At 43.7% G+C, this 22885-nt stretch overlaps 2 protein-coding genes across 9 annotated transcripts in view; one reads left to right on the forward strand and one right to left on the reverse strand.

The window, feature by feature from the left end:
- Nucleotides 1-22885, reverse strand: part of zranb3 (zinc finger, RAN-binding domain containing 3) — a 180865-nt gene that overhangs the window by 157407 nt on the left and 573 nt on the right. The gene's annotated exons all lie outside the window — the stretch shown is intronic.
- The window catches only part of r3hdm1 (R3H domain containing 1), a 55856-nt gene that overhangs the window by 30409 nt on the left and 2562 nt on the right, over nucleotides 1-22885 (forward strand). For 5 of the 8 annotated variants that reach the window (XM_030746942.1, XM_030746965.1, XM_030746950.1 and 2 more), the window contains 16 exons: nucleotides 430-570; nucleotides 845-953; nucleotides 1163-1258; nucleotides 1641-1666; nucleotides 1986-2039; nucleotides 2604-2836; nucleotides 6341-6610; nucleotides 7141-7295; nucleotides 7872-8000; nucleotides 8960-9313; nucleotides 9520-9649; nucleotides 15607-15764; nucleotides 16046-16179; nucleotides 18504-18607; nucleotides 21070-21251; nucleotides 21848-21989. In XM_030746942.1, coding sequence (XP_030602802.1) covers nucleotides 430-570; nucleotides 845-953; nucleotides 1163-1258; nucleotides 1641-1666; nucleotides 1986-2039; nucleotides 2604-2836; nucleotides 6341-6610; nucleotides 7141-7295; nucleotides 7872-8000; nucleotides 8960-9313; nucleotides 9520-9649; nucleotides 15607-15764; nucleotides 16046-16179; nucleotides 18504-18607; nucleotides 21070-21251; nucleotides 21848-21989 — 2417 coding nt within the window. The remainder of the gene's footprint in view (nucleotides 1-429; nucleotides 571-844; nucleotides 954-1162; nucleotides 1259-1640; nucleotides 1667-1985; nucleotides 2040-2603; nucleotides 2837-6340; nucleotides 6611-7140; nucleotides 7296-7871; nucleotides 8001-8959; nucleotides 9314-9519; nucleotides 9650-15606; nucleotides 15765-16045; nucleotides 16180-18503; nucleotides 18608-21069; nucleotides 21252-21847; nucleotides 21990-22885) is intronic. The other 3 variants (XR_004021033.1, XM_030746958.1, XM_030746973.1) reach the window with 3 other exon arrangements.

Here is a 22885-nt window from a genome sequence, read left to right on the forward strand (position 1 = left end):
GCACCTGGTTTTACTCGCTTAAACACATTTAACCAGAGATGGAGAACTTCATTAACTGACCCAGCTGCTGTAGTTTCTGTGGGAAGGATATAATAGGAGCTTTTTGGTTTTGCTTGATGTCACACAGTTTGGCTGAACAGCTGTTTGTCAGCTGTTTTAGTTGTCATCGTTTACTAGTCTACTGGAATATTCTGAATAACTTTCAAAAGGAATATTTGAGTGACCTCTTGTGGAAGTACTCTTTGGATATATATAATATTGGGTCTTAAACAGCCCTTAATGAGGGCTTTGAGTATCCCTACTGTGACCTCAGAAGTGCAAAACAAACCAAAAGTTGCATCTATTCAGGATATAGAAGGTCGCTCTTGTGACCTGTTGTGTAAACTGTAATGTTGATATATTTCTGTGTTTACCCGTGTCTCTCTCTAGAAGCCAAAAGAGAAAGTTCCCACCCATGACGCCCTACCACAGGATGCTGTTACACCGAGTGGCTGCCTACTTTGGCATGGACCACAATGTGGACCCCAGTGGGAAGTCAGTGGTGATCAACAAAACCACCAACACTAGAATGTGAGTGTCCTTCAGGTTTTTGCCACGTGTGGTTATTATTCGAGTGAAGTTGGTGGGATGAGACTGACTGGCTGTGAGGGATCACTGAACAGCACAACACTACCTTCATGTGATATTTTTGCATGTTAATTGGTGGTGAATTTTCTGCAGCCATAAGCGGTTTCAATCAGTCGACAGATAAGTTGATTTGCTCGCGCTGCTAACATATGTTGCTGTCAGCATCCGCCTGAAATTAAGCTGCCACTAAAACTCTTGTGAATTCCCCCACCGACAGACCCGATCAGAAATTCTCCGAGCACATCAAGGATGACAGGGCGGACGATTTTCAGAAACGCTACATTCTCAAACGAGACAACTCCAGCTTTGATCGTGAAGACAGCACGGTAGGTGTTTTTTTTCCTCTTCTTCTTCTTCTTCTTTTTTTTTTTCCTTTTTCTTTCCTCCACCAAGCTGTCACTTTCATTTCTGACATGTTAGTAAGAGTGGGACAATCTGGCGTCCCTGACATAGCTGTTAAACAAGTGTGTGTGTGTGTGTGTGTGTCTGTCTGTGTGTGTGTGTGTGTGTGTGTGTGTGTGTGTGTCCTCGCCAGATTCGAATGCGTTTGAAAGCTGACAAGAGGAGCAAATCGATGGAGGAGAGGGAGGAGGAGTACCAGCGAGCCAGAGAAAGGATATTTGCACATGATGTGAGAGCTGTTTGTGTAGGCGGAGTGGGGGTGGGCGGGTGGGGGCCATGTTGCTCAAATCTTTGTGTCATTTCTATTCATGTGCAAATTCACTAGATTTCTTGCTAACAATTACCACGGCTGGATTTTTGAATTTATAGACGGGAATTTGGGTGGGGGGGGGCCTCTGATTTTCGAAGCCCTCCATCTTTGTGATGAAGTCAGATTTATTGGTTGACATTCACAGTTTTGAGCGCGCAGTGCAACGGCACATTTGTTAACATGTTTATTGACAAATCGATCGATACTACAGAGAGAATCTGCAGAAATCTAAAACCTCTTTCAGTCGAGATGAGTCGGCTTTTTCCACGTTATTGACAGTAATTTTCCTCTTTGCTCACAGGGAGATCACTTCATACTGGATAGAACGTAAGTAGTGAAATTGCATTAATTACACGATCACTGACGCTGCTCCACCTTTCACTGAACAGAAATATTTCCCAAATAGCCGTGTCTCGCTAACGTGGATGATGAATTGTCAGGTAATTGGCCAAGGTAGAGCTGATTTCATCCTATAAAGTGGAACTGAAGTTCTTCAGAAAAGCCGCTACTTTAGCTGAAGTTCAATCACTTTTATAGTATTTCCTGTCAGAGCAGCAATTAGAGGCAGCCCTGCCACGTTTTAAAATGGTAGATAGCTCATTTTTGTCAGCGCCTGCTCTCTGAAATGCCTCTCTCCTCCCTTCAGTGCTCAGGATGAAGACGCATGCATGAGCACCCAACAGAGGCGGCAAATGTTCAGGTGGGTCCACACAAGCGCGCACACACACACACGTCTTTGAGCTCCTTCCAGAGAAAACCCTTTGAATCGCTGTCTGTCTTAATCGGCTCGCTCAGGAACAGGAGTGCTGATGTGAGGATTTGTTTTTGCTGCTGGAGAAAGCTCCTGTTTAACAGGATTTTCTGCCCAGACCTCCTCATGTGGGACAGCACATTCACACCAACAACTGGCCAATTAAACCACTAAACCCTCCTTTTTTTTTTTTTTTTTTTTCTTCTTCTTCTTTTTTTTTTTCCCCCACCCCAAAAGAAAATCTGAGATCAGTTTTAGTGATCATATATTTAGGAGTTCATGAAGGGTTTAGTTCTGTTAGGAGTAGATGGTCTTGCTGAACTGTTGTAGTATGATGACTGTAGTAACATTCAGTATACACTATTCATGCTGAAACAGCAGGTTGATCCTCCATCAGTCAACAGGAAAAATGATTTCCTGTGTCTCTAGTGTACACATTTGCTGGCTTCTCCATTTGTTCTGTAAGCATAAGCATCTTCATTAATTAAGCATTAATACTTTATTGCCGTCCAGGTTACAGGCCGGCCAGTCTGGTGCCAGCCGGCAGAGCAGCTCGGAGACTGAAGCGCTGCCACGGCACGGCGAGCCCCGGCCTTGGAGCAGCACCGACAGCTCGGACAGCTCCAACCGACTTGCCCCGCGGCCCTCCATCACCAAGGCCAGCAGCTTCAGCGGCATTTCCCCCGTCCTCGTCAGAGGAGACAGCACAGCCAGCAGCAAGAGCACCGGGAGGCTCTCGAAAACAGGCAAGAGGCAGCAGAACAATACAGCGTTTAGATGGTGGTTTTTCAAGAACGCACCAGTGCTGACGTATAAAATAATTTGGCTGATGCACATTGTGGATATAGATTGTCAGCTTTTCATAACAGTATTGCTGAACAGCGGTGTGTTCGGATTCTGCATACACCATGATTTTTAGCTATTCGGAAAGTTACCATCACGGATTATTTTGTAGCAGGGAAGTTTAAAAAAAATCTTTATCATTAAAATATTGTACCTGCTGTTCATTAAGCTATTCTCAACCTTTTAGCCAAAGCAGAATTGATGTGACACAACAGATAAACATCACCACCCACCAACACTGGCTAATGCATTTAGTTGCCAATATACTGATATCAGTCGATACAGCCGATATCAGCTGACCTATTGATGCGCGCCCAGTTTGATGCTGCAGAATCCTTAAAATATCCTGACTTTGTTTGAAGTGAAACGATGCAGTCTGAAATGTAAAAAAGTGTAGCTCTCATTATTCTGTTATCGACAGACTTTTAATGAACTTTTTTTTTTTTTTTTTGAGGAGGGGCTTTCAATCAGATGTAGATTTTTATGTGATTGATGGCTTTTATTCTAAACGAAGCTAATGGGGGATTTGTCTCATTAGCGAGCGAGCATCTGATTTATTCATGCAGTCGTGCAGACAGGGGAGAGGAAACTCTGTCACAGCATGAGGAGGAACAATTCACTAATTAGATGGTAAATGAGAAACAGAAATAAGAATGTAGCATAAGAGCTTCAAGCAAAATCCTCAAGCTTTTTCGGGGCAGCTGAGGTCTCCTCAGAAGAAATGTTTTTGGTCCTGTCGTGGTCGATTAAAAGTCTGCGGGCCAAGCGCAGCCGGACAGCTGTCAAATCTAATTAGCATACATCAACCTGGCGATGGAGGAGGTTCTTTAAATGCATTGCTGCTGCTGTTGCAGCCGCAGCGGAAAAGCGAACAGTGAGGAGTTACTGCATAATGTATAAGTCTTAGCGCAGGGAAGTGTCAGTGCCGTGTCACTGAGATGAAGTTCAGGCTGCTCCTCAACCGCAAGTGCTTACTCCACAGTGTGATCCATTTGTAACTTGACTGGCTGTGATCAGATGTTCTGCATTACAGGCTTGTCTTCTTTATCTCGGTAACAAGGAGCAGTCCTCAGTCGACCTCTGCTCTCCATTTTGTTCTTGCCACCACTTTTTTTTTATTTTTTCCCCTTTCTCCCTTAAATCCCCTGGTTTTTACAGAGAGCCAACGGGAGCAGCAGAAGGCTTCTTGCCTGAGCAGCTTTTTAAGTTGTTTACGAGGCAGCTGGCCGCCCTCGTTTTCTGTTCCAGGAAAATAAGTTGAGGAGACACAGACTGTGTTCTTCTGCCTTTGTCTTTCAGTTCTCGAGGAGGCTTTCACTGTCACAGGCCACACACCATCTTTACCTGAAAATACGGGCTTTTGTGCTGTGGAGGCTAAATCTTTTCTCCGACTTTTCCGATTGAATTACGACCGAATTATCCAGTTCTTACTCCCAGTCACGAACACAGCTTATTATTTATGATGCATTTTCTGAATCCACTGGTGGAAAATAACCAGAGTGACTGAAGTTCTATGTGTAGGAACAAATTTGAGGTCATTTGCTGTTTCTGCTCAGCTAAAAATGTTGATTTTATAGCCGTAGTTTACGCATTAAAAACGTACACAGAATCCAGAACAGCTTATAACAGCTGTGATGGGTGCATTTGGGAGTAATATGCAGTGGATTAACACAAAGATAATGGATAAGGCGGCGTCGTGGCACAGTGGTCAGCACTGTTGTCTCTCAGCAAGTCCTGGGTTTGAATCCATCATCTTGGCTGGGACCTTTCTGTGTGGGTTCTCTCCGGGTACTTCAGCATCCTCCCACAGTCCGAAGACATGCAGTTAGTGGGGTTAGGTTAGCGGGTGATTCTAAATTGGCCGTAGGTGCAAATGGTTGTTTGTCTCTCTCTGTTAGCCCTGCGACAAACTGGCGACCTGTCCTGGTGTAACCTGCCGTTTTGAGTGCTTTGAGTACGCAGGTAAAGTAGAAAATTAGAATTGGATAAGTGGAAGAAAATGGATGGACAAAGATAATAACTCTGAAAGAAATGTAAATGCGTCCATTGCAGTCATTGCTCATTATGCTAATGCAGTAGCTACTATTCTGCCACTGTAGACACATACAGGTTTTCTCATCTTCATAGCTCTGACAGCATGTGCACAGACTCAGTTGGTCCTGGTTCTTCTCTTTTTGTTTTATTAAATTGTTGTTCAACATTTAATGGCCTCGAGTCCAACGCAATCAGTTCAGATTCCCTCGTGATGGCAAAGCAATGCAGACGCACGCACAAACAGTAATGTCAGATTCAACTCAGCAGTATTAGTTAAATCTGAAACATCAGGCAGTCGTCCTGCAGGTTTTCCCTGCCTGTGTCAGAGCGAACTGTCATGTGACCACTTGGCCGAAACGATGCGCGTCTGCATCCTGCGGAGGCGTGTGGACGCGAACCTGCAGGGAAAGGAGGCTGTTGCTGCTACCAGCGCCGATTAAAAACTGTAGCTGGACAACTAATCAGACATTGTGACAGAGTGTCACACATTTCAATGACATTTAAAATATGATCTGATTACATAATGGCTCTTAAATACACTGAATGCTACATAAAGCAGCAATTTCTTAAATCTGACTGGGTGCTCGGTGTTGATAAACAGAAAAGTGCCGCCTGATTTCTATTAGTTTATTTATTGTTGGGCAAGACAAACACATTTTGGCTATAATACACATGCAGTGTTGTTTTTGGAGCTTTGCAACATGACAAATAAGAATAAATGGGAGCCGAGTCCCTCAGTGGTGATAGTTTGGTAATTTGGCTTTAATGGTGCATTTCTGTGTAGTGATATTGCATTCTTACTTTAAAATGGATTAGGTCTTCACACGGCTTCTTTTGAAGCCTCTGATACGGTTATCGCACATACAGAAATTTAAATTGCCGAGTTACTTGTTAATATTATGTTTCAAGCTCTTTAAAAGTAAATATAATCTTAACTACAGGCTCTTCTTACTCTCCTCCTTCCACGAAAGTCCTATAACAAGTTTTCTAATGGGAACAATATTAAACTCGGCCAGCTAAAATCCTAAACACCAGATTGCGGTGTCAGCCCCTCCCCCCCAAAAACCCCCCTGTGTGCGCTCACCATTTTGCACAACATTCGTTAATTATACAGAGAGAAATCCATCACAGACGGTGCAGAGATACCAGTTTCTCAATCAACAGTTGCCTCAAGAGATAAGAATGCAACGCTACCACAGGAGAGGTAGTATTAATGGCAAGAGGCATGACTCTGAATATCCTCCCATGCTTCATTATCACAATCAGCTCTCTTCCTCCCACATGAATAACAAACGAGAACAAAACAAGTTAAAGTCGCTGTGGGAAATTTAGGACGCAGCCGATAATCGCCTCTTTGTTCTGCTCCTCCTCAGGTTCAGAGTCGTGCAGTAGCGTCGGCTCCTCGTCCAGTTCGCTATCCCGTCCCCAGCTCCCTCTCTCAGTTTCAACCTCCTCCCGCTCCAGCGTCCCCAGCGCACCTTTAATTCACCCCGCTGCTGACACCAGAGGGCCCGGACACTCTGAGATGATCAAGAGCATCCCGTCCCAGCCGCCACCAGCTACAGACGCAACAAACTATTACCTGTTGCCGCTAGAAGCCTCAGGGATACCACCTGGCAGCGTTCTGGTCAACCCACACACAGGTGCGTGATGCCTTACCTCTGCGTTTCTATTTGATTAAAATCAGAAATCACCAAAAAGCACATGAAGACACAGGAATTCTTTTTATGAGGGCGGTGACCCAACCTCAACCTGCTGCATTAAATTAAATGATCCAAAAATAAAATCCCCCATCTTGTAATTTGCTGCTTTGCGAATGAAAATTCATAACTTTGGGACAGAATTACAGGTTGGCATGAGGCTGCACTCAGTTTGTCTGTCAAATTAGTAGTCAGACTAAAGCATGCTGATCAAAATGCAGCGAGCAGATGGGAGAGATCTGTAAATATGCATCATGGGCCTAGCACGCAGTTGTGCACTTTTGGGCTCCAAACTGATCTTCAAAAGCTGCCAAGGTCATTATTTCCTGTTGCCTCTCCTCTCATGGACCCCGTCTGGGTGTGTCCTTCACTGTCAGCATTCAAGTTTGTATCTTTGCATGAAGCTGAATTATTTGTGTGTGAAACACTTGTATCACAGTGGTTTTTGGTCTCTTATGAATTAAATTTGACAGGCAAGCCTTTCATCCATCCCGATGGCAGCACTGTAGTTTATAGCCCAGCCAGCATCGCCCCAGCTGCTGGCAGGATCCAGCAGCAGGGGAAAAACCCACAGCAGCCAATTCCTGCCACAGCACAGCAACAGCCAACCAATCACCTTCACTCCCAGGTCAGTGGGCGGTGCTTCTTTTTTCTCAGGTGGAATCTGATTTTGCTTTTTTCTTCCATTTAAATTGATTTCTGCGGTTTTCCTAACTCTTTCTTAACCTCGCTAAGTTAGAGTGTTGAAATGGGAGCAGCAGCTTCACTAAAACATTTACTTTCCAAAACCAACACCCCAAGAGCAAAAATCTAAGAAACTGATTAAGCAGCATGTTTATGTGCTGTAATGTAAACCATAAACCTGAGCATGCCCAGCTACATAGTATGCTCTTTATTAAAAAATGGCTAATTAAATGTTTAAGATCATTTGAGCTTTCTGTGGAGTGTGCCACTATTATGTCTGAGCTAATACTAGCTTTGTGTCCAGTTGCACTACTTTATGTGAGTCTATGCTAGTGTTGGAGCTAATGTGGGCATGTTGGCCAACGTATAAAATGTAGAACCCAGTATTACTTTAAAGAACATATGTGAAGGTGACAGGTGTGGGTGTGTGTGTGTGTGTGTGTGTGTGTGTGTGTACACATACTAACATCCTCCGTCCGATCTCGTCTCCTGTCCATCTCTTCTTCCCTTCCCTCCTCAGCCGATCTGTCCTCCTTTCCAGCCGCCCTCTGAGCCTGTCCACAACCCAACGGTCTCTTATCCTCTTCCTCCTCCTCCTCCTCTTCCTCCTCAGTTCCTGCCCGTCTGTCCTAACCAACAATACACTGTGGTACAGAACTTCCTTCTTCCATTTTATTATTCTTCCCCCACTCCATCTCCTGTCAGACCTGGCTCATTAAGAGCTTATTTATAGGCTTCTTCTCTGAGCAGTTGGATTAGTTAATTAAAATCTGACACAAATGTCCAGAAAGTTAAAAAAGAGAAAGAAATCCACTCATTTTGGGTTGTGCTAAAGAAGTCCTCTGAGCTCTCATTTGACCCAGGTCTCCATGCTGTATTTATGTGCTCTTTTTTTTTTTTTTTTTAGCTTGTTAATAATTTTTTAGCAGTAATATATTAAAAATGTACCTGTATTTATATGAATTAGCTTATTTCTTTGAAATAGTAAAATTATCAAGTGGCGTCTGTACTAGTTCACATCTTGTCATTTCTATCAGTGGAGAAAAACAGGTATTAATATTCCCCTCAAATAACTCTTGTAGCTTATTTTGTGGAAAGGTGTGTCTAAATCCAGTAGGAGCTATTACCCACATATATAGATCATGCATTCACTTAACCTCATTTCTGACCTGGTTTTAGTGAAAGACATGCCTCTGTGACTAATTATGCCTGTGGAAAGTTCCATTAATATTTAATTCATCACCAGATGTTAGTGCTGCATAATCCATGACTAAAAACACTATTTTTCCAACAACATGTCAGAGATGACCTGGACTGGTGTGTGCTGGTGATACTGATGAGTAGCTCACTCTGCAGACCTGGGTCAGATATATGAGCTCTCTGCATTTGGTTAAAGTGAAAGTCAATGTGAGAAATGTCGCTGATTTTATCACTTAGCTTAGAGATGTGTTCCCACTGGTTGAGCTGTATATTGATCCATATTCTAAGCAGGATAAATGTGTTAAATTCAGTGCCTTTTTGCTGTAAATTTGAGTGTATCTGCTGCTGTCTGTTGTTGAATTTGATCTGTATTTTGATTAAAAGTGTACCCTGTGATTATCTCTGCAGCCTGACTCTCTCAATGCCCAGTTCAGTCACATGACTCTGGCGCAGCAGCCAGCCAATGATGGCGGCCCTTCAGCTCCTGATGGTCGCCACTATCCCTCTGTATACCACCACCACCACCACCCCTCTGCTGTGGTGCTGCAGGGAGCTCCTCCACAGCAGGTTGCTAGCTACATAGTGACAGGGCCATCAGGAGGACACCCGGGGCTGCTGCAGGGTCAGCCCATCCCACTCCCAACCCCGACCCAAAATCACACATATCCCAGCTCCACCCTGGGTCCTGCTGCTTTTCCCGGACCCACCCTGAACCAGCCACTCCTGCAGCAGCACGCCTACATCCAGCAGCCTGTCCAGCAGGTAGGGACATCAGCGAACGGCTGAAATCCTGCCGATTGTCCAGAAGTGTCTCAGAATGTGTTAATTTGTCATCATGAGTCACTCCTGCAGCGAAAACCAGCTTTATGACTAATCCTTCATTTCTCCTCCTGCTGTGAAGTGAATTCAAATGGGACTGTTGATGCGTCATTCACTCGTTGAATTTGTGTGTTTTGCATCTCTCGCAGATGTCCTCCTGTTACTGCTCTTCAGCCCACCACCCACACTGCTCCAGCACGCAGCAGCAGCACTACCGTCCGCCTGTCAGCGCGCTGCCCTATAACTGCCCACAGAGCCAAAACCTGCCCCAGCAACAAGGTACCAACACGGTCATTTTAAAGAGCCACTACTACTACTGACTTTCTGACAGTGATGTTTTTGGCAGCTTAAAAGTAATAAATCCCTCAAAAAAAGTCAGAATGAATCCCAGTTTAATGGCTGAGGTGAAACGTTGTGATTACAAATATCCAAGTGTATTAAGAGCCTTTTGTGAGCCAGTAATCACATTCTGCAGTAACAAACATATTTTAAAAGCAGCTGAAATGCGTCTCTGTCGCTCATTAAGTATGCCTGACTCTCCATGTAAGGAGTCCTTTGTAGATGACTACATAATTATGTCATTGCTCTCACAAAATTACAGCTTTAAGCAGTCAGTGTCAGATAGAAAAGAAAAAAACTTGTGAATTTTTGTAATGTCATAAAGTTTTATATTACACACATGTACACTTTTTTTGGTGCTGTATAGGCTAGCAGTGCTAGCACCAGCAGCCGCCTTCAGCTGGCTGTCGGTTCTTTGTTTCCACCTTGTTTGCGTATAACTTATTGTCACAGAGAGATGGGGGTGTTACTGCCATCTAGTGGCAGGTGGCTGTGTAACGTCTTAGAACCAGCAGCTAGCTAACGCTAAAAATCTGAAGAATTGGGTCAAGCGACCAGCATTTGTTCTATCAGCAGTGTTTAAATGTACTTTTTGTAATTACCCTCTGCAGAATTTAACCAAAACGTGCACCACCAGGGGGCAGCATTTTATAAAAGTGATGTTTTCAGATTTGTGCTGGTGTCTGTTTTAAACACTTACCTGGTTAAAGTTAATTTACTGCACCGTTTTGTGGTCCACTTTTGGTATTGCACGATAAAAATAGATTTTTGATATTTTCAGTGGCGGAAAATGTTTTCCTGTACTCATTTTTCACAGACACTAATGTGCTCACAGCCACATGTGGCTCCATTTTAAAATGGCTTCTTTTATTGTTAATAAATTCAGTTTAAAGTTGCGCGCCGGGATACCAAACAGCAGCAGGTCCCTCTTCTTTTACCTCTAGTCGTCTGCACAAAGGTACAAATTAGCCAAAAAAGCTTTGAAACAGTTGCACGGTGGATCTGAAGGCAAATCAAGGGATGTTTTAATGAAAAAGATCCACAGTTTTCCTTGAATTTCCAGGCTCCATGTTGTTAAGAGCAAAGCTCAGCCAAGCTGTTTTGTCATGAGTCATGCTCAGTAGACTTTAACGTCTCGCTTTGAGCTCTTAGATAGCATTTTTATGTCCTTATTTTTTTTTTTTGTTTCATCACGAGGGAGCTATGCAGCCGCAGTCCGACAGCTCTGGTGAAGGACAAATATCTCTCCCTTCCTTCCCTCTGTTTGTTTTTACACGTTCAGATGTCTCCCCGGGAGTCATCCGCTAGATTATTCACTTTGTGTGTTCTTTCTCCCCCCCACCCCTTTTGCCACAGGAATTGAGATTGTTAGCTCCTGCTCGGTCTTTCTCTCACAGCGTGCACGCACGCACACACACACACACACCCACAGACACACACACATGCAGAGTGGCTTAACTGGATGTAATGTTGCCCCAGAGTTGTGACTTGTACAATCAGCCACACACATCTCCATAAGTGGCTTCGGCACTATTCTGTCATCTGTAGGCTGCAAATGTGGCCTCCCTGCTGGGGGAGCGGGGAATAGACAGCAGACAAATGAAGCTGACCTACAAAGGCAAAGGACAGCAATTATTTCTCAGGAAAACCAAAAAAAAAAAAAAAAAAGAGACTCCAGCGCCTCGTTTCCCTTCTGCTTTTGCATTAATTAGAGATGCACACATAGAGGCGCATCTAAAGGTGAAGACACTGCAGCGTGGGTTGCACACATAATAAATAAGTTATCAATGGAAATTCTCTGATGGCCAAGCCAGTGGCCACAGAGGAACCTGTCAGCGTTTCCACTCACTTGCATCAGTCAGTCACCACCACCACAGGGCTTTGGCTTCAGTCATGGCCATTCTCAGAAAGCATCTTGTAATATATGTGAAGGCTGAAGCATTTGTTTTCTCTGCTGTTAGGAAACGGTGGATATTATTAAAGGGCATTGTTAGATAAATTAAATATAACTGCTAGAAAGACGATTGACAAAGCTCAGCCTTTTAAAGGTAGTACATATTTTCTTTGAATGAATACAGCTATGATTTGAGTCATACTTGAACCTTTCTCTGGTTTCTGCTCCTCCTTTGAGGCTTTGCTGCTGTTGCCCCTGCTACAAACTAAATGCCAGCTCTAGAGGGAAAATGTCACTTTGAGTTTTTCATATATATATATTTTTCTTTTCTATCAAAGTGACAATAATAAAAAATGTTTTATATCCAGAGCTCAACAGATTTCACTTGCAAATAATTAAGCATTACATACACTGCACAGTCACTGCAGTGTGTTTAGAATAGAGATACAATCCCATCCCAATAGCTAGAAGTGGATGATGTAAACAATTTAGCTGATGCCTAAAGTTGATATTTGTTGTTGTTGTTGTTGTTAATTATGCTCCCATTTGTTCAAGGAAAAACAAAATGCATCTGAACTAAGTCAACAGGTTTCTTCGTCACACTATCTGCAAACATTTAGCCAGTGCAAAACTGATGTGGCAGAATATATAAATACTGGCCCATGACATCGGTAAAAAGCTTTCATTTGCAGACGTGTGGATATCAGACTTTGTCATTAACGGCCGATTTACAGTACTGTGCAAAAGTCTCGAGCTGCTTCTCGTTTCTTTATATTTTGCTACGAAAAGGGGAAATAAGAGCAGCAATTTATTGAAGCATACATGGAAATACAGTATATAAGGCAAAAACCGAGTTTGTACAGTTCTAATGAGCTTGAAAGTCAATATTTGGTGTGACCACCTTTATTCTTCAGCACAGTCTGAACTCTCTGAGGCAGCTTTTTTCTCATTTCTTTAAGCAGTCTTCAGGAATAATTCTCCAGGCTTCTTGAAGGACATTTAAAGCTCTTCTTTGGATGTTTCTGCCTTTTGTTCTGTTCTCTGAGATGATCTCACACTGCTTCAGTAAGGTTGTTACTCTGTATGTTTTTACTGCCAATGCTGTAAATCATTGTCATGCTGAAAAATGAAGCTGCCCCAAACAATGACCGAGCCTCCACCGTGTTTTTCACCCACTGTTGTACCTCTCTCCTGACCACTTCCATACAAATAGATGACAGTTTGAATTTTTTCTTTGAACCACTAAAAATCAGTGGCAGCAGGTCTTATGGAGCGATGAGTCCAAATTTCATGATGTTGGTTCAATTTGTCGGCAGCGGTGACTGTTCCACGCATGTACTAAAAATCTCACGTGACATCGAATCTCGCTGACCTTGACCTGAAGGTAAAGGTCAGAAGTCAAGTTTTCTGAAAACCTTGTGAACGTGAAAACTCGTTGTGACTTAGGATGTTCAGATTCACACCATAGAGGCATACTGTTCAAGCTAGAGCCATCAAACCCCACAAACTTGTTCAGCAGCACTTTGACTAACCCTCCCCCTTCCCCCCCATTGGAATAACTCCGCTTTTTCTCCACATTTCCCTTCATTATTAAGTGAAAATTGCAACAAATTTTGTTTTCTTTTTTTTTTTTGTTTGTTTGTTTCCTTTGCGTCAAGCTGCTAGTAACAAAGTGCCTAAAGATACCATTTAAAATTGGTTCTCCTTGAATGATTCATAGGTCAATGTTAAGTGGTTTAAAAATGGGACACACATAACTCTGAAAATATTCAGCTGTAAGGATTGAACTGAAAATGATTGAAATAGCAGCCAGTGTCCAAAGAAAAACTCAAGGCTGCTTTAAAATATTTACAAGAAAATCTGGCTCCTTAAAAGCAAAGAAATAAGGCTTGGCTCAAGACTTTTGCACAGCGGGTGCCTCCGTAGCACAGATCACACGTAAAGAATCGCCTCATGTTACAGTCCGCAAGTGCCCCCCTTATGTGGGAGCAGAACATCTGTCCAAAGCCCAACAGCTGGAACGTAATCTTATTGTCAGAGTTTAGCTAGAAGTCCTTTTAAAGAGAGAATTTCAAGTATGATTTCCAGTCCGTACACCTTTTTATATATGTGAGGTTTTTGTTATATATTAAAAATAAAACAGTCTGAACACGGGCTCTCTTGGGACCAAGCTACACACAGTGGAACATTTTACTGTGTTCACATCAACCAGTTTTCACTGGTCTGCAGTTCCCTTAGAGTACAAGCAATTTCAGGTGACACATTTACCAGTCAGGGTTTTTTTTTTTTTTTCCTTGCAGTGATGATGGCGCAACGTAGGGCTTACAGCACGAAGATGATGAAAAACAAGAAGGTCTTCCTGCCAGCCTGCTTGTTAGTTTATGGAAATGGAAACATGAAAGTTTAATGACAGATGGCTCGAGAACGTCGTTTACTCTTAAAGCCGGTGCCTGAAAATGTTTATAAAGGAAACACCTCGGTGCTTTCAGCTCTCTTTAATGTTAATATAACTGATTGTCTGTGTTTACGTGGAAAGAGTATATGTTATGATATGACAGTGAAAACTTTTTCTTTTCATTAGTTGGGGAAAATGCATGTATTTAATATCGTAAAGACCCTTTGCCTTTACCGTACACGGACCCAGCATGCTTGCATGTGTCGTCACCTCCTTGAAGCCCACTCTGAGCTCTGGAAAACAGCTGGAATCTAAGTTAATACCACAAAGGAGTAAGGGTACGGAGCCTGAGAGACGGGATGCGGGGCCGGGACGCTGTCTGAGAGGCCTCTATGAATCTCACAGTGAACCGGTCTCTTTTCCAGCCCTCTCACATCATCGTTGCTAGAAGGTGCGAGCATCTCAGCAGAGGACCGCTTTTTGAAACTAAATCCAGTCCTCAAAGAAGGGAGGAGTGTGTGTGTGTGTGTGTGTGTGTGTGTGTGTGTGTGTGTGTGTGTGTGTGTGTGTACAAAGTAAACACTTCCTCAGAATGCCTCCTCTGCCTGATAGCTTTAATCCTGAAGCTGAACAAGACTGTGAGGATGGTCAGCCACGCTTGCACAGCAATCAGGACAGTCGGCCGTTATCTGCGTCTGATGGAAGGAAAGAAGTCAGAATCATCCCTCGTTGCTCCGTGCTGCAATGGAATAAAATCGGGTGCTTTTGATATTATGGTCATTTCATGCTTGGTTTGTAAGTGAAGGTGGGAGGCGAGGGTGGTTTAAAAATAGTCCTCTTCGCTCTGTTCCTCGCGGAGCGCTCTCATTGTCTCGCTGTACTTTTCTCCCGGGGCGGCAGACTGTAAAGACACCTTCACAAAAGGACGTCCTCTCCTCAGTCACTCGGATTACCGTGCATGTGTGTCACAAGGGACAGCATTTTCAAATGTCTTTTTGTCACCTTGACATTTAAGTGTCTGAGTCCCCCCCCCCACAGCCTCGGGTTAGGCGCAGGCGACGCCATTTTAGGCCATTTGGAGACTCGTCAGACCTGCTTGACTTTGCATCGTCTTTTGTGTGTCATTGTATTCGCCCAACAATTATTGTAGGAATGAGCAATCTCATCAAAGTGATGGTGTTTTTGTATTTTCCCCTCAGCAGAGGAGTGGCTCGTCTGCTCGAGTTGCAGGTTTGGGCCACTGCAGGCTAAATCAGATGTATTGACTTTCTCATTTATCCCAGACCTGCTTAGCTTTAACAGCTCAACTCCCCACGCACTCTGCTATTGTTCTCGGTCTGATGGAGCCTCTGTGTTCATTGTTGTGATTGTTTTAAGAAGCAAATATCCTTTGAAAATCAATTAAATGTTGAAAAAAAATTTTTTGTGTGTGAAATCTTATTGGCCCGGGTGTTTTTCCTCAAAGCTTTTATGAGTGTCCTCTCCTGCTATGCTGCAGAGAAATCATGAATCTTAATTGCACTTTTGGTGGTTGATTATCACCGTGTGTCCATCAGGAGTCTCTTTTCTTTCGGTCACAGCGTTGTGCCTTTTCTCATTTTGCCTCAGTGCACCAAGCCGTGATGCCAAACCCAGCGTCCAGCTACCAGACAGTAGTGGGCGTGCAGCCAACACCCAACCTCGCTCTCTCTGGCAACCAGCAAAGCAATATGGGCAACCAGATGCAAGGCATGATGGTCCAGTACCCTCCAATGCAGTCTTATCAGGTACTTTAATGATGGGGCGCCTCTCTGAGCTTTTCCCAGTGAGCGTCTGCTAGAGTAATATTAGCTTCGCTCTGTTGTTCTCAAAGCTGCTTGTGGTTCTTTACTCACATTGACACATAAAAAAAAATACAAAACTGTGGCTCTGTGGGTTTTAAAATGCCAACTGGAGAATTTTAAAAACAAGTTTGTTTGACAGACTCGTTTTTAAATGCGCCAGTAAAGTCAGTTGTCTTTAATTTGTGCCTTTTGATGGATTTCTTTTTTTCTCTGTTTTCTTGTAGCAGGTTTCTGTTCCACAGCAGACGTACCAGCAGCCAGTGTTTGTGTCCTGCCAGCCGGGACAGGGAGCAGTGGCTGTAGCTGGCATGCAGCCCTGCTACAGCCTGCTGCCCCCGAACCAGCACACCACCATGAGGTATGGCTCTACATCGGCGATATGCTGCACGCTGTTGTGTTGCAAACATGACAAACGTTTTTCTTTCTTTTTGTTTTTTTCATTTCACTTGTGAGGAGCAAAGTGTCACAACTGCCGATAATGTTATTGATGATAACAGTTATTGTCCTAAACACATGTATCGTGTATCCCTGGAAGTGGTCAGGTAGCAGCCTGGAGGGGTTTGAAGGTGGAGGGAGCTGCTGAGTGGTAGACTGAAAATGGTTCTTTTTTTTTTTTTTGTCTACAATAAGAGAAATCTTTTTTTATTTCTATGCAGGAACCTGTTTCAGACCTTTTAAATTTGCTTCTTGTGTTCATTATGGGTCTAAAAAGTGAAGCGATCATCCAGACAGATTCCCACAGTTGTAATTATAGCTTGAACCCTACTGGATTTTCTTATATCTGCCTTCCAGGGGAGGATTTTTGAAGCTGGTATTGACATTTCACCGTCCAATACTGCACACCATGCATGAATCGAGTCTCTGGATGCTAATTACTCGGGATCGTTTCTTGAGGGCCCTGTGACAGCTTCTCCCAACTTTTCTTTTTGATGAATTTGTGAAGACACAAAATTTGCGGTTGTGCTGCTGTGAAATGGTGAATCCTTCCAAAAATCCACATTCTAATTTGGACTAAGCGCCTGTCCTGCTGACAAACCTCAGGAGTTCACCGTCTCTCTAAAGCTCCTTTATGGTATGGCCGTTTCCACTGCGTTCGAATTCATTGTCAGTACAAACAGTGTGCTGTTGTATTTTCGAGACACGTAGCATTTATTCTCCCGCCTCTCCTTTGCAGAAGGTTGAGGCTGAAGTTCTTCTATCCAAATCACGGGCAGCTGTCCTACAACGTAGGAGAAAGTTTGCGATGAAGTTGCCAACTTGGTTTCCATTTTTAAACTGCCGTGCTCGGCGTTTCTCATGTCTCGTAGGAGAGGGAGAGCAGTTTTTAGTCACATTCTAATTTCTACTGGCTCACCCGTCAGGCATCCAGTGCTGGGAAGCGAAGCCACATTTTCTTTTGTATTTAATAATTTAGTTCACATTTAATAATTAGTGTGAAGGTGACGTCTAACTTTATTTTCTGCTGCAGCTCCGACTTAACTCCCGCCCACCCTGATGACACACTCCCCCTGATTTATGTTCATCCTCTCCTAATGACACGTTTTAAATCATAGTTACTTTAATCAGGTTTAAATGGAAGAAATTAGCCCGACTGTAGATGTTCTTTGTCCCAGAAAACGATTTGCAGGTGCTTGAAGGTGCCTCTTATTTAGAGACGAAACGGGGTTGATGAGTGAATCCCCAAAGCGCCTCTGAGCCAAGGTCATCTTTGTTCACTGTGGGGTGGGGGGTTGGGGGGGTTATTACCACGATCGTTTTGGTGAACTGGGTCTGCGTGCAGCTGATGAATGTCGACTCTGATGCCGCCTCCAAGAGCTTTTGCCATTTTCCTGTCATTACGCCGCTGCTGTGGAGTAGTGTGGAGCCTCTCATTATAGCTGATTGATAGAACTAGCTCACAGAAAGCAAAACATGTAATTAGTTTCTACCTCCATGGACCCAATCAATCTGGATACTGGTGAGAAGAGCACTACTGGGACTACGTATACGTAACAAACAGCAGAGGCAAGCGCAGCCGTGTACACAGTCATCACCTGGAGAAGAACAATGCAGAGATACACGCGTTCGAGGAGAGGTCACTTTCTCATCGTCCCAGCTGTAAAATGAGGCTGCCTTAGTGGGGCAGTCGGTGTGGGAATGATTTATGCGGCAGCGTTCGAACGGCTCAGTCTGCTCCCACGAGGGCCGACTGTCCACCTGCAGCCTGCTTTTTCGCCAGCTGGAGACGAGTCCCCGCAGGCGGGTTGCTTACGGAGCAGAGCGCCTACTTTCCAGATGGACTTGAAGTTGCATTTCAGATTTTAATACCCCGCCTCAGAACTCCTGGAGGTGTGCATCTGTGTAGGCTTAGAGGTGCTTTTTTTTTTTTTTAAAGATTTCTCTAAACACGAGACTTTGGTGTCAGCTTCAGAGTGGAGTGTTTTAAGTTGTGTGTAACCATTAACTGATATGATAAATTAAATGACTTAGACTTACTCGCTGCTACTTGCAGCTTGAATTGTCTTGTAAGTCTCATGACCACAGTTAAAGTCTCGTGCAAATCAAAATTAAATTTAACTCTTGTTTGACAGAAACCCACACTTTGAAATTCCAAGAATTTAACTCTTTGAGCAGATTTTGGAAGGATTAGAGTTTAAATAGTTTCAACCTACAGAAATCTGTGATGTGCTTTTTCATCCTCAGTTCGACAGTGAGTTTCCTGCCCACCCCGATGATGGAGCAGCTCCAGTTTCCTCAGACCTCGTCCCCCTGCGTCTCCCAGCAGCACCCGGGCCAGCAGTACGCAGGTACGCTCCCCCCTGAAGCTGGCCCTCAGACCAGTCAGAGGTCGAGATATGAAACACACAGTGACCTACAGTAGGATCGCGCAATAAAGTGAGAATATTCACTTCACTGGAGATTCCTCATCACTGCCAGCACTCTGACATTCTTTATTTTCCTCATCTTTCAGTGTCAATAACTGCAGAATGGATTCCTCCGTAGCCACAACCTGCAGTTCATAATGAAATAATCTTCCCTGAGTTTACTTTACCTTTGTGTGCGCGTCAGATGCGTGATTAGATTTACACTCTGGATTTCTGAAATGAAAAAGAGCGAGGCCCGTGATGCCAGGTCCCTGGAGTTTGGATAAGTAAAAGTGATTTGCTCATGTACTTCTTCCTCCAGAGCTGGATGGGGATTAAACAGTGATTAGGTCGACCACTGCAAATGTTACGCTGACATCAACTGCTGCATTGAAAAAACCAATAAAGTAAGAAATGACTGATGTCATGACTCATCAGAAGAAGTTGTTGGTATTGCTGTTGCTATGCTCCGACGACACTGAGACGTATCGCATTGAGGATCTGTAACATAAGCAAGAATGTGTCTTATTTCCGCACTGGTCCTGCTCTTAAATGTTAATTCTGTTTTATTTTATCATAGTCGAGGTTTGATAATATTACAGTGTTTAATATTTCAGTTTGTAACCCACCTCTCAAACATATAAAACTTCTGTTCTTTCACTTTTCAAATCTTTCCCATTCAGTCAAACACACAGATGTGTCTCTGTAAACTGATGATAGCTGGTCTGATAAGAGTATGCGGTTGATATTGATCCGATTTTATACCGGAGCTCATGAGGATCTTTGTTTCATAAACACAACATAGATATTAGGTTTTGTGACTGGGGTACTTTGTTTACATTGTAAAAATGTGCTTCATAGTGCCACCTGGTGGACAGGTCATGTGCTGCTGCATAAGCTAACGTTTCTTCATTGTTTGTCAGTTTTTCATTAATTTACACACAGCAATCCAGTTACACCTTTTGTGCCTTTTGAAATGAAGTGAGTGAAGTGGCTGTTACTCGGCCAGTGCTCGAATCAACTACTTCACGAGTGTCCACACAGGAAGCGGTTGTCTCACCGTGCATCGCTTTGTAGCTGGTGATTGGTTGCTAGTGGGTGTTCCAAACTCCGGTTGCCCTGGTACCCCTCTAACGTAGTTGGTACCCCCTGGTCACCATATCAGTTTTAGATATCTGGGGGCCGGTCAGCGTCTTTCAGTCTCGTTGGGAAGCTTTTGATGCACCTGCAGTAAGCTAACGAGAAGTCATCAGCTCCCTTTCTTCTCTCCACCCCATTTCAACTCTGTGACTCGATGCTGTGCTCCGCCCATTTCCCGTCACAGCAGAGGATGAAAGTTGGAGAGGTGCTAGTGTGAGTGTGACCATATATGTTTGCAAAATGCAGTACGGACTTATTAGGCTGAAATGATGGGGAACGGTGGAGGAAATGCAGCAGTGATACCAGTAACATCAGCCAGTGTGCCAGCCTTTGCATATTTATCATTCTAGTTGTAATTACCCAGTTTCACCTGTCTCCCATTTTACCTTCGTGGCATTAAAAGATGAATTGGGGGTGGACTTCTCCCTTAAAGAACAGCTACAATAACACATCTTTTCATGTCTGCTTGGTCACGAATCGCTGTCCAGAGGCCCAGGTGGGGCAGTCTCCTTACTAATGACCTTTATTATTCATGTCTGATTATTATGGGAGCACAGTGCAGGGGGAGCCATCGTTTCCAGCTCTTCCAGTAATGAGGTCAGATGAAGGTCTCAGGACGGCCTTACCTACAGCGTGACCAGTAAACACTTTTAATTGGCTAGGCCGGGGCCAGAAATAATCTGCAGATTAAGTCCAAATATCCAATGTCCTTGCTACTGTTATGAGGTTTTATTTCCTAAATCAACACCAGCGTCAGCTGTGCAAAGTTTGTGTATGATTTCCACCTCATGTGAGCTTCATGTAAACAAAAGTTAATTAGATGGAGGTGTAATGTATGTTTGTGCTCATGAGCAGGAAGGTGCTGATCATTTATTTATTTAATTATTATTATTTTTTTTTACAAGTCATCTTTATGTGCCACAGAATAATTAGATAATTGGATTTCCTGGATCATTGCAGAGGATTTAGCAGGAGAAGGGAATGGACGCCGTGATTGCCAATTCCAGTGTGCCCTTATAGTCGAGGCACTTAAGACATAATTGCTGAGAGGCTAACGGTGTGGGAGCAGTGTTTTCATTGATGAGGTTGTGTAGCTGAACAAAAGTGCTGAAACGCAGCTTTGGGGCAAAAACACATTTACTTCGGTGCATAAATGATGAGCTGATGTGATGAATTAAATAAGTAGTGGGGGGGGGGTGTCGACCTGATTTGCCACTTGTCGACAGCAACATTGCTTCAACCTTTCCATTTCTGTCTGCGTGCAGGGCTGTTACCCCCGGCCCCCAGCAGCGGCATGGTGATGCTGCAAATGACAGCGGCCCCCTGCCAGCAGCCCCGGGCCCCCTCCCCCTGCCAGAGGAAACCGCTCAGCCACAAACACTTGGGCCCCGAGCAACAACGCAACCGCAGGCCCGCCGAGCTCCCCGCGCCTCCGGACAACACCCAGGTACAAACGCTGCCCAGGTGCATCGATCGGGCAATCACAGAAGAACAGCGGTGCCTTTCAGATAATAGTTTCTCCTTTGAAGCCATTTAATTAGCTCAGTGACCCAGAGGTTTTCACTTGACAGGAGCAACTCCCAAATAATTTGGAATTCAGTTGTAAATTTGTTGGGTTGATGTTTCCTACGTAGGACCATACTTTACGTGTCAGAAAGTTAAGACGGTCACAAGAAAGCAATTTGAAAGGCAATTTAGTTTGTTTTTGTGTGTCTGACAGTTGCATGAGAATTGTCGCCTTGAGCCAGACTCAGCCTGCCTGCTGTTCCAGTCAGGTTAAATGTCGTAGTAAATAGGCTCTGCAAATGAAGTGAGTGCTGCCGAAACCTGAAAATGAGGAGAAAATAGTCGTCGGCATTAGGGTGTAATGGTACATTAGTGGGACTAATGTGGATGGAATGGTACATTAAAGCAACGACTTGAACCACAGAATGACTTTGTGAAAGGAAGAAATGGCCAGAGTTGCTTTTTTTTTTTTTTGAATGAAAGTGTTTGTGTTCCTCCCTGTTTCCCCTCTCTGCATCATCGGTGTGTTGTGTGTAGAGCAGCCTGCCCTCGTCTCCGGCACTCACGCCTTCGCCAGGCCAGCCGCCCAGCGTCAAGGGCCTCCCATCAGGCATCTCACACATCCCTGTCATGGCCCACCACCCGCAGCTCCCTACAGCTTTCTGCCACAGTGGACAAGGTCAGAGACGCACACTAGTATTACAGTACATGCTTACCAACACGGCTTCATCAAAACTCAGTGAGCATGCAGTGGGATGGCACACAAAATACACATTTTGTGTATTTCCAGCATCAACAGATATGCTTATTAAAAAAAAAAAATGTAGTTATCTCAGATGAATGAAACTTGCCTCATGTCCCATGTTCACAAACCTTCCAGCTGCTCAGATACTGGTGGTATTCCTGAGGTTTTAACATTGGAGTGAGGAGCACGGCTGATTAAATTAACCCTGCTGAGGGCCACACATTCATGTCCTCATGCTAGCTGAGTGAGTCGGTGTAAAAAAGAGAGTTAAGGATCTGGACCCAGGGGAGTTACTATATTAGTATTATATGTGAAGGTAATCACAACACACCTATTTTGTTTTTCTTATGTATAAGTTTTTTTTTTTGTTTGTTTTTTTAATAGCTAGCTAAGTCATAGCTAACTGAGCTTGATTGAATAATTTGAAAATTTGTGGCTGTAACAACTTTAAATTAAAAAAAAAAAAGCAAACTTAAGCTGTGCTTGTAAACATTGTCTAACCTAAGATTTGACATTTGGAGGACAAATTGCACTAAACTGTTTAAAACACACATAAAGTGGTTTAAGCAGCTGAATTGGTTTAGCTAGCATTTTTTGGCTAACTTCCTGACTACCTGCTTGCTGTTAGTTGGTTTTTAAACAGGCTTTAGTACATGAGACTCAATAAATGTTGTTTTCCATTCATTTAAATTCCCAGGTATAGTTGAAGTTTCTATTTTAAGTATTAATTGTCAGCTAGCTTAGTTAGCCCCTGCCTGTGTAACTGCAGTTAGCTTGCTAAATGCCATGAGGATCAAAACGAGACTTTAACCAGGTTTAGTTAAGTGCAT

Source organism: Archocentrus centrarchus, chromosome 2 (assembly GCF_007364275.1).
Source record: "Archocentrus centrarchus isolate MPI-CPG fArcCen1 chromosome 2, fArcCen1, whole genome shotgun sequence".
Lineage (NCBI taxonomy): Eukaryota > Metazoa > Chordata > Actinopteri > Cichliformes > Cichlidae > Archocentrus > Archocentrus centrarchus.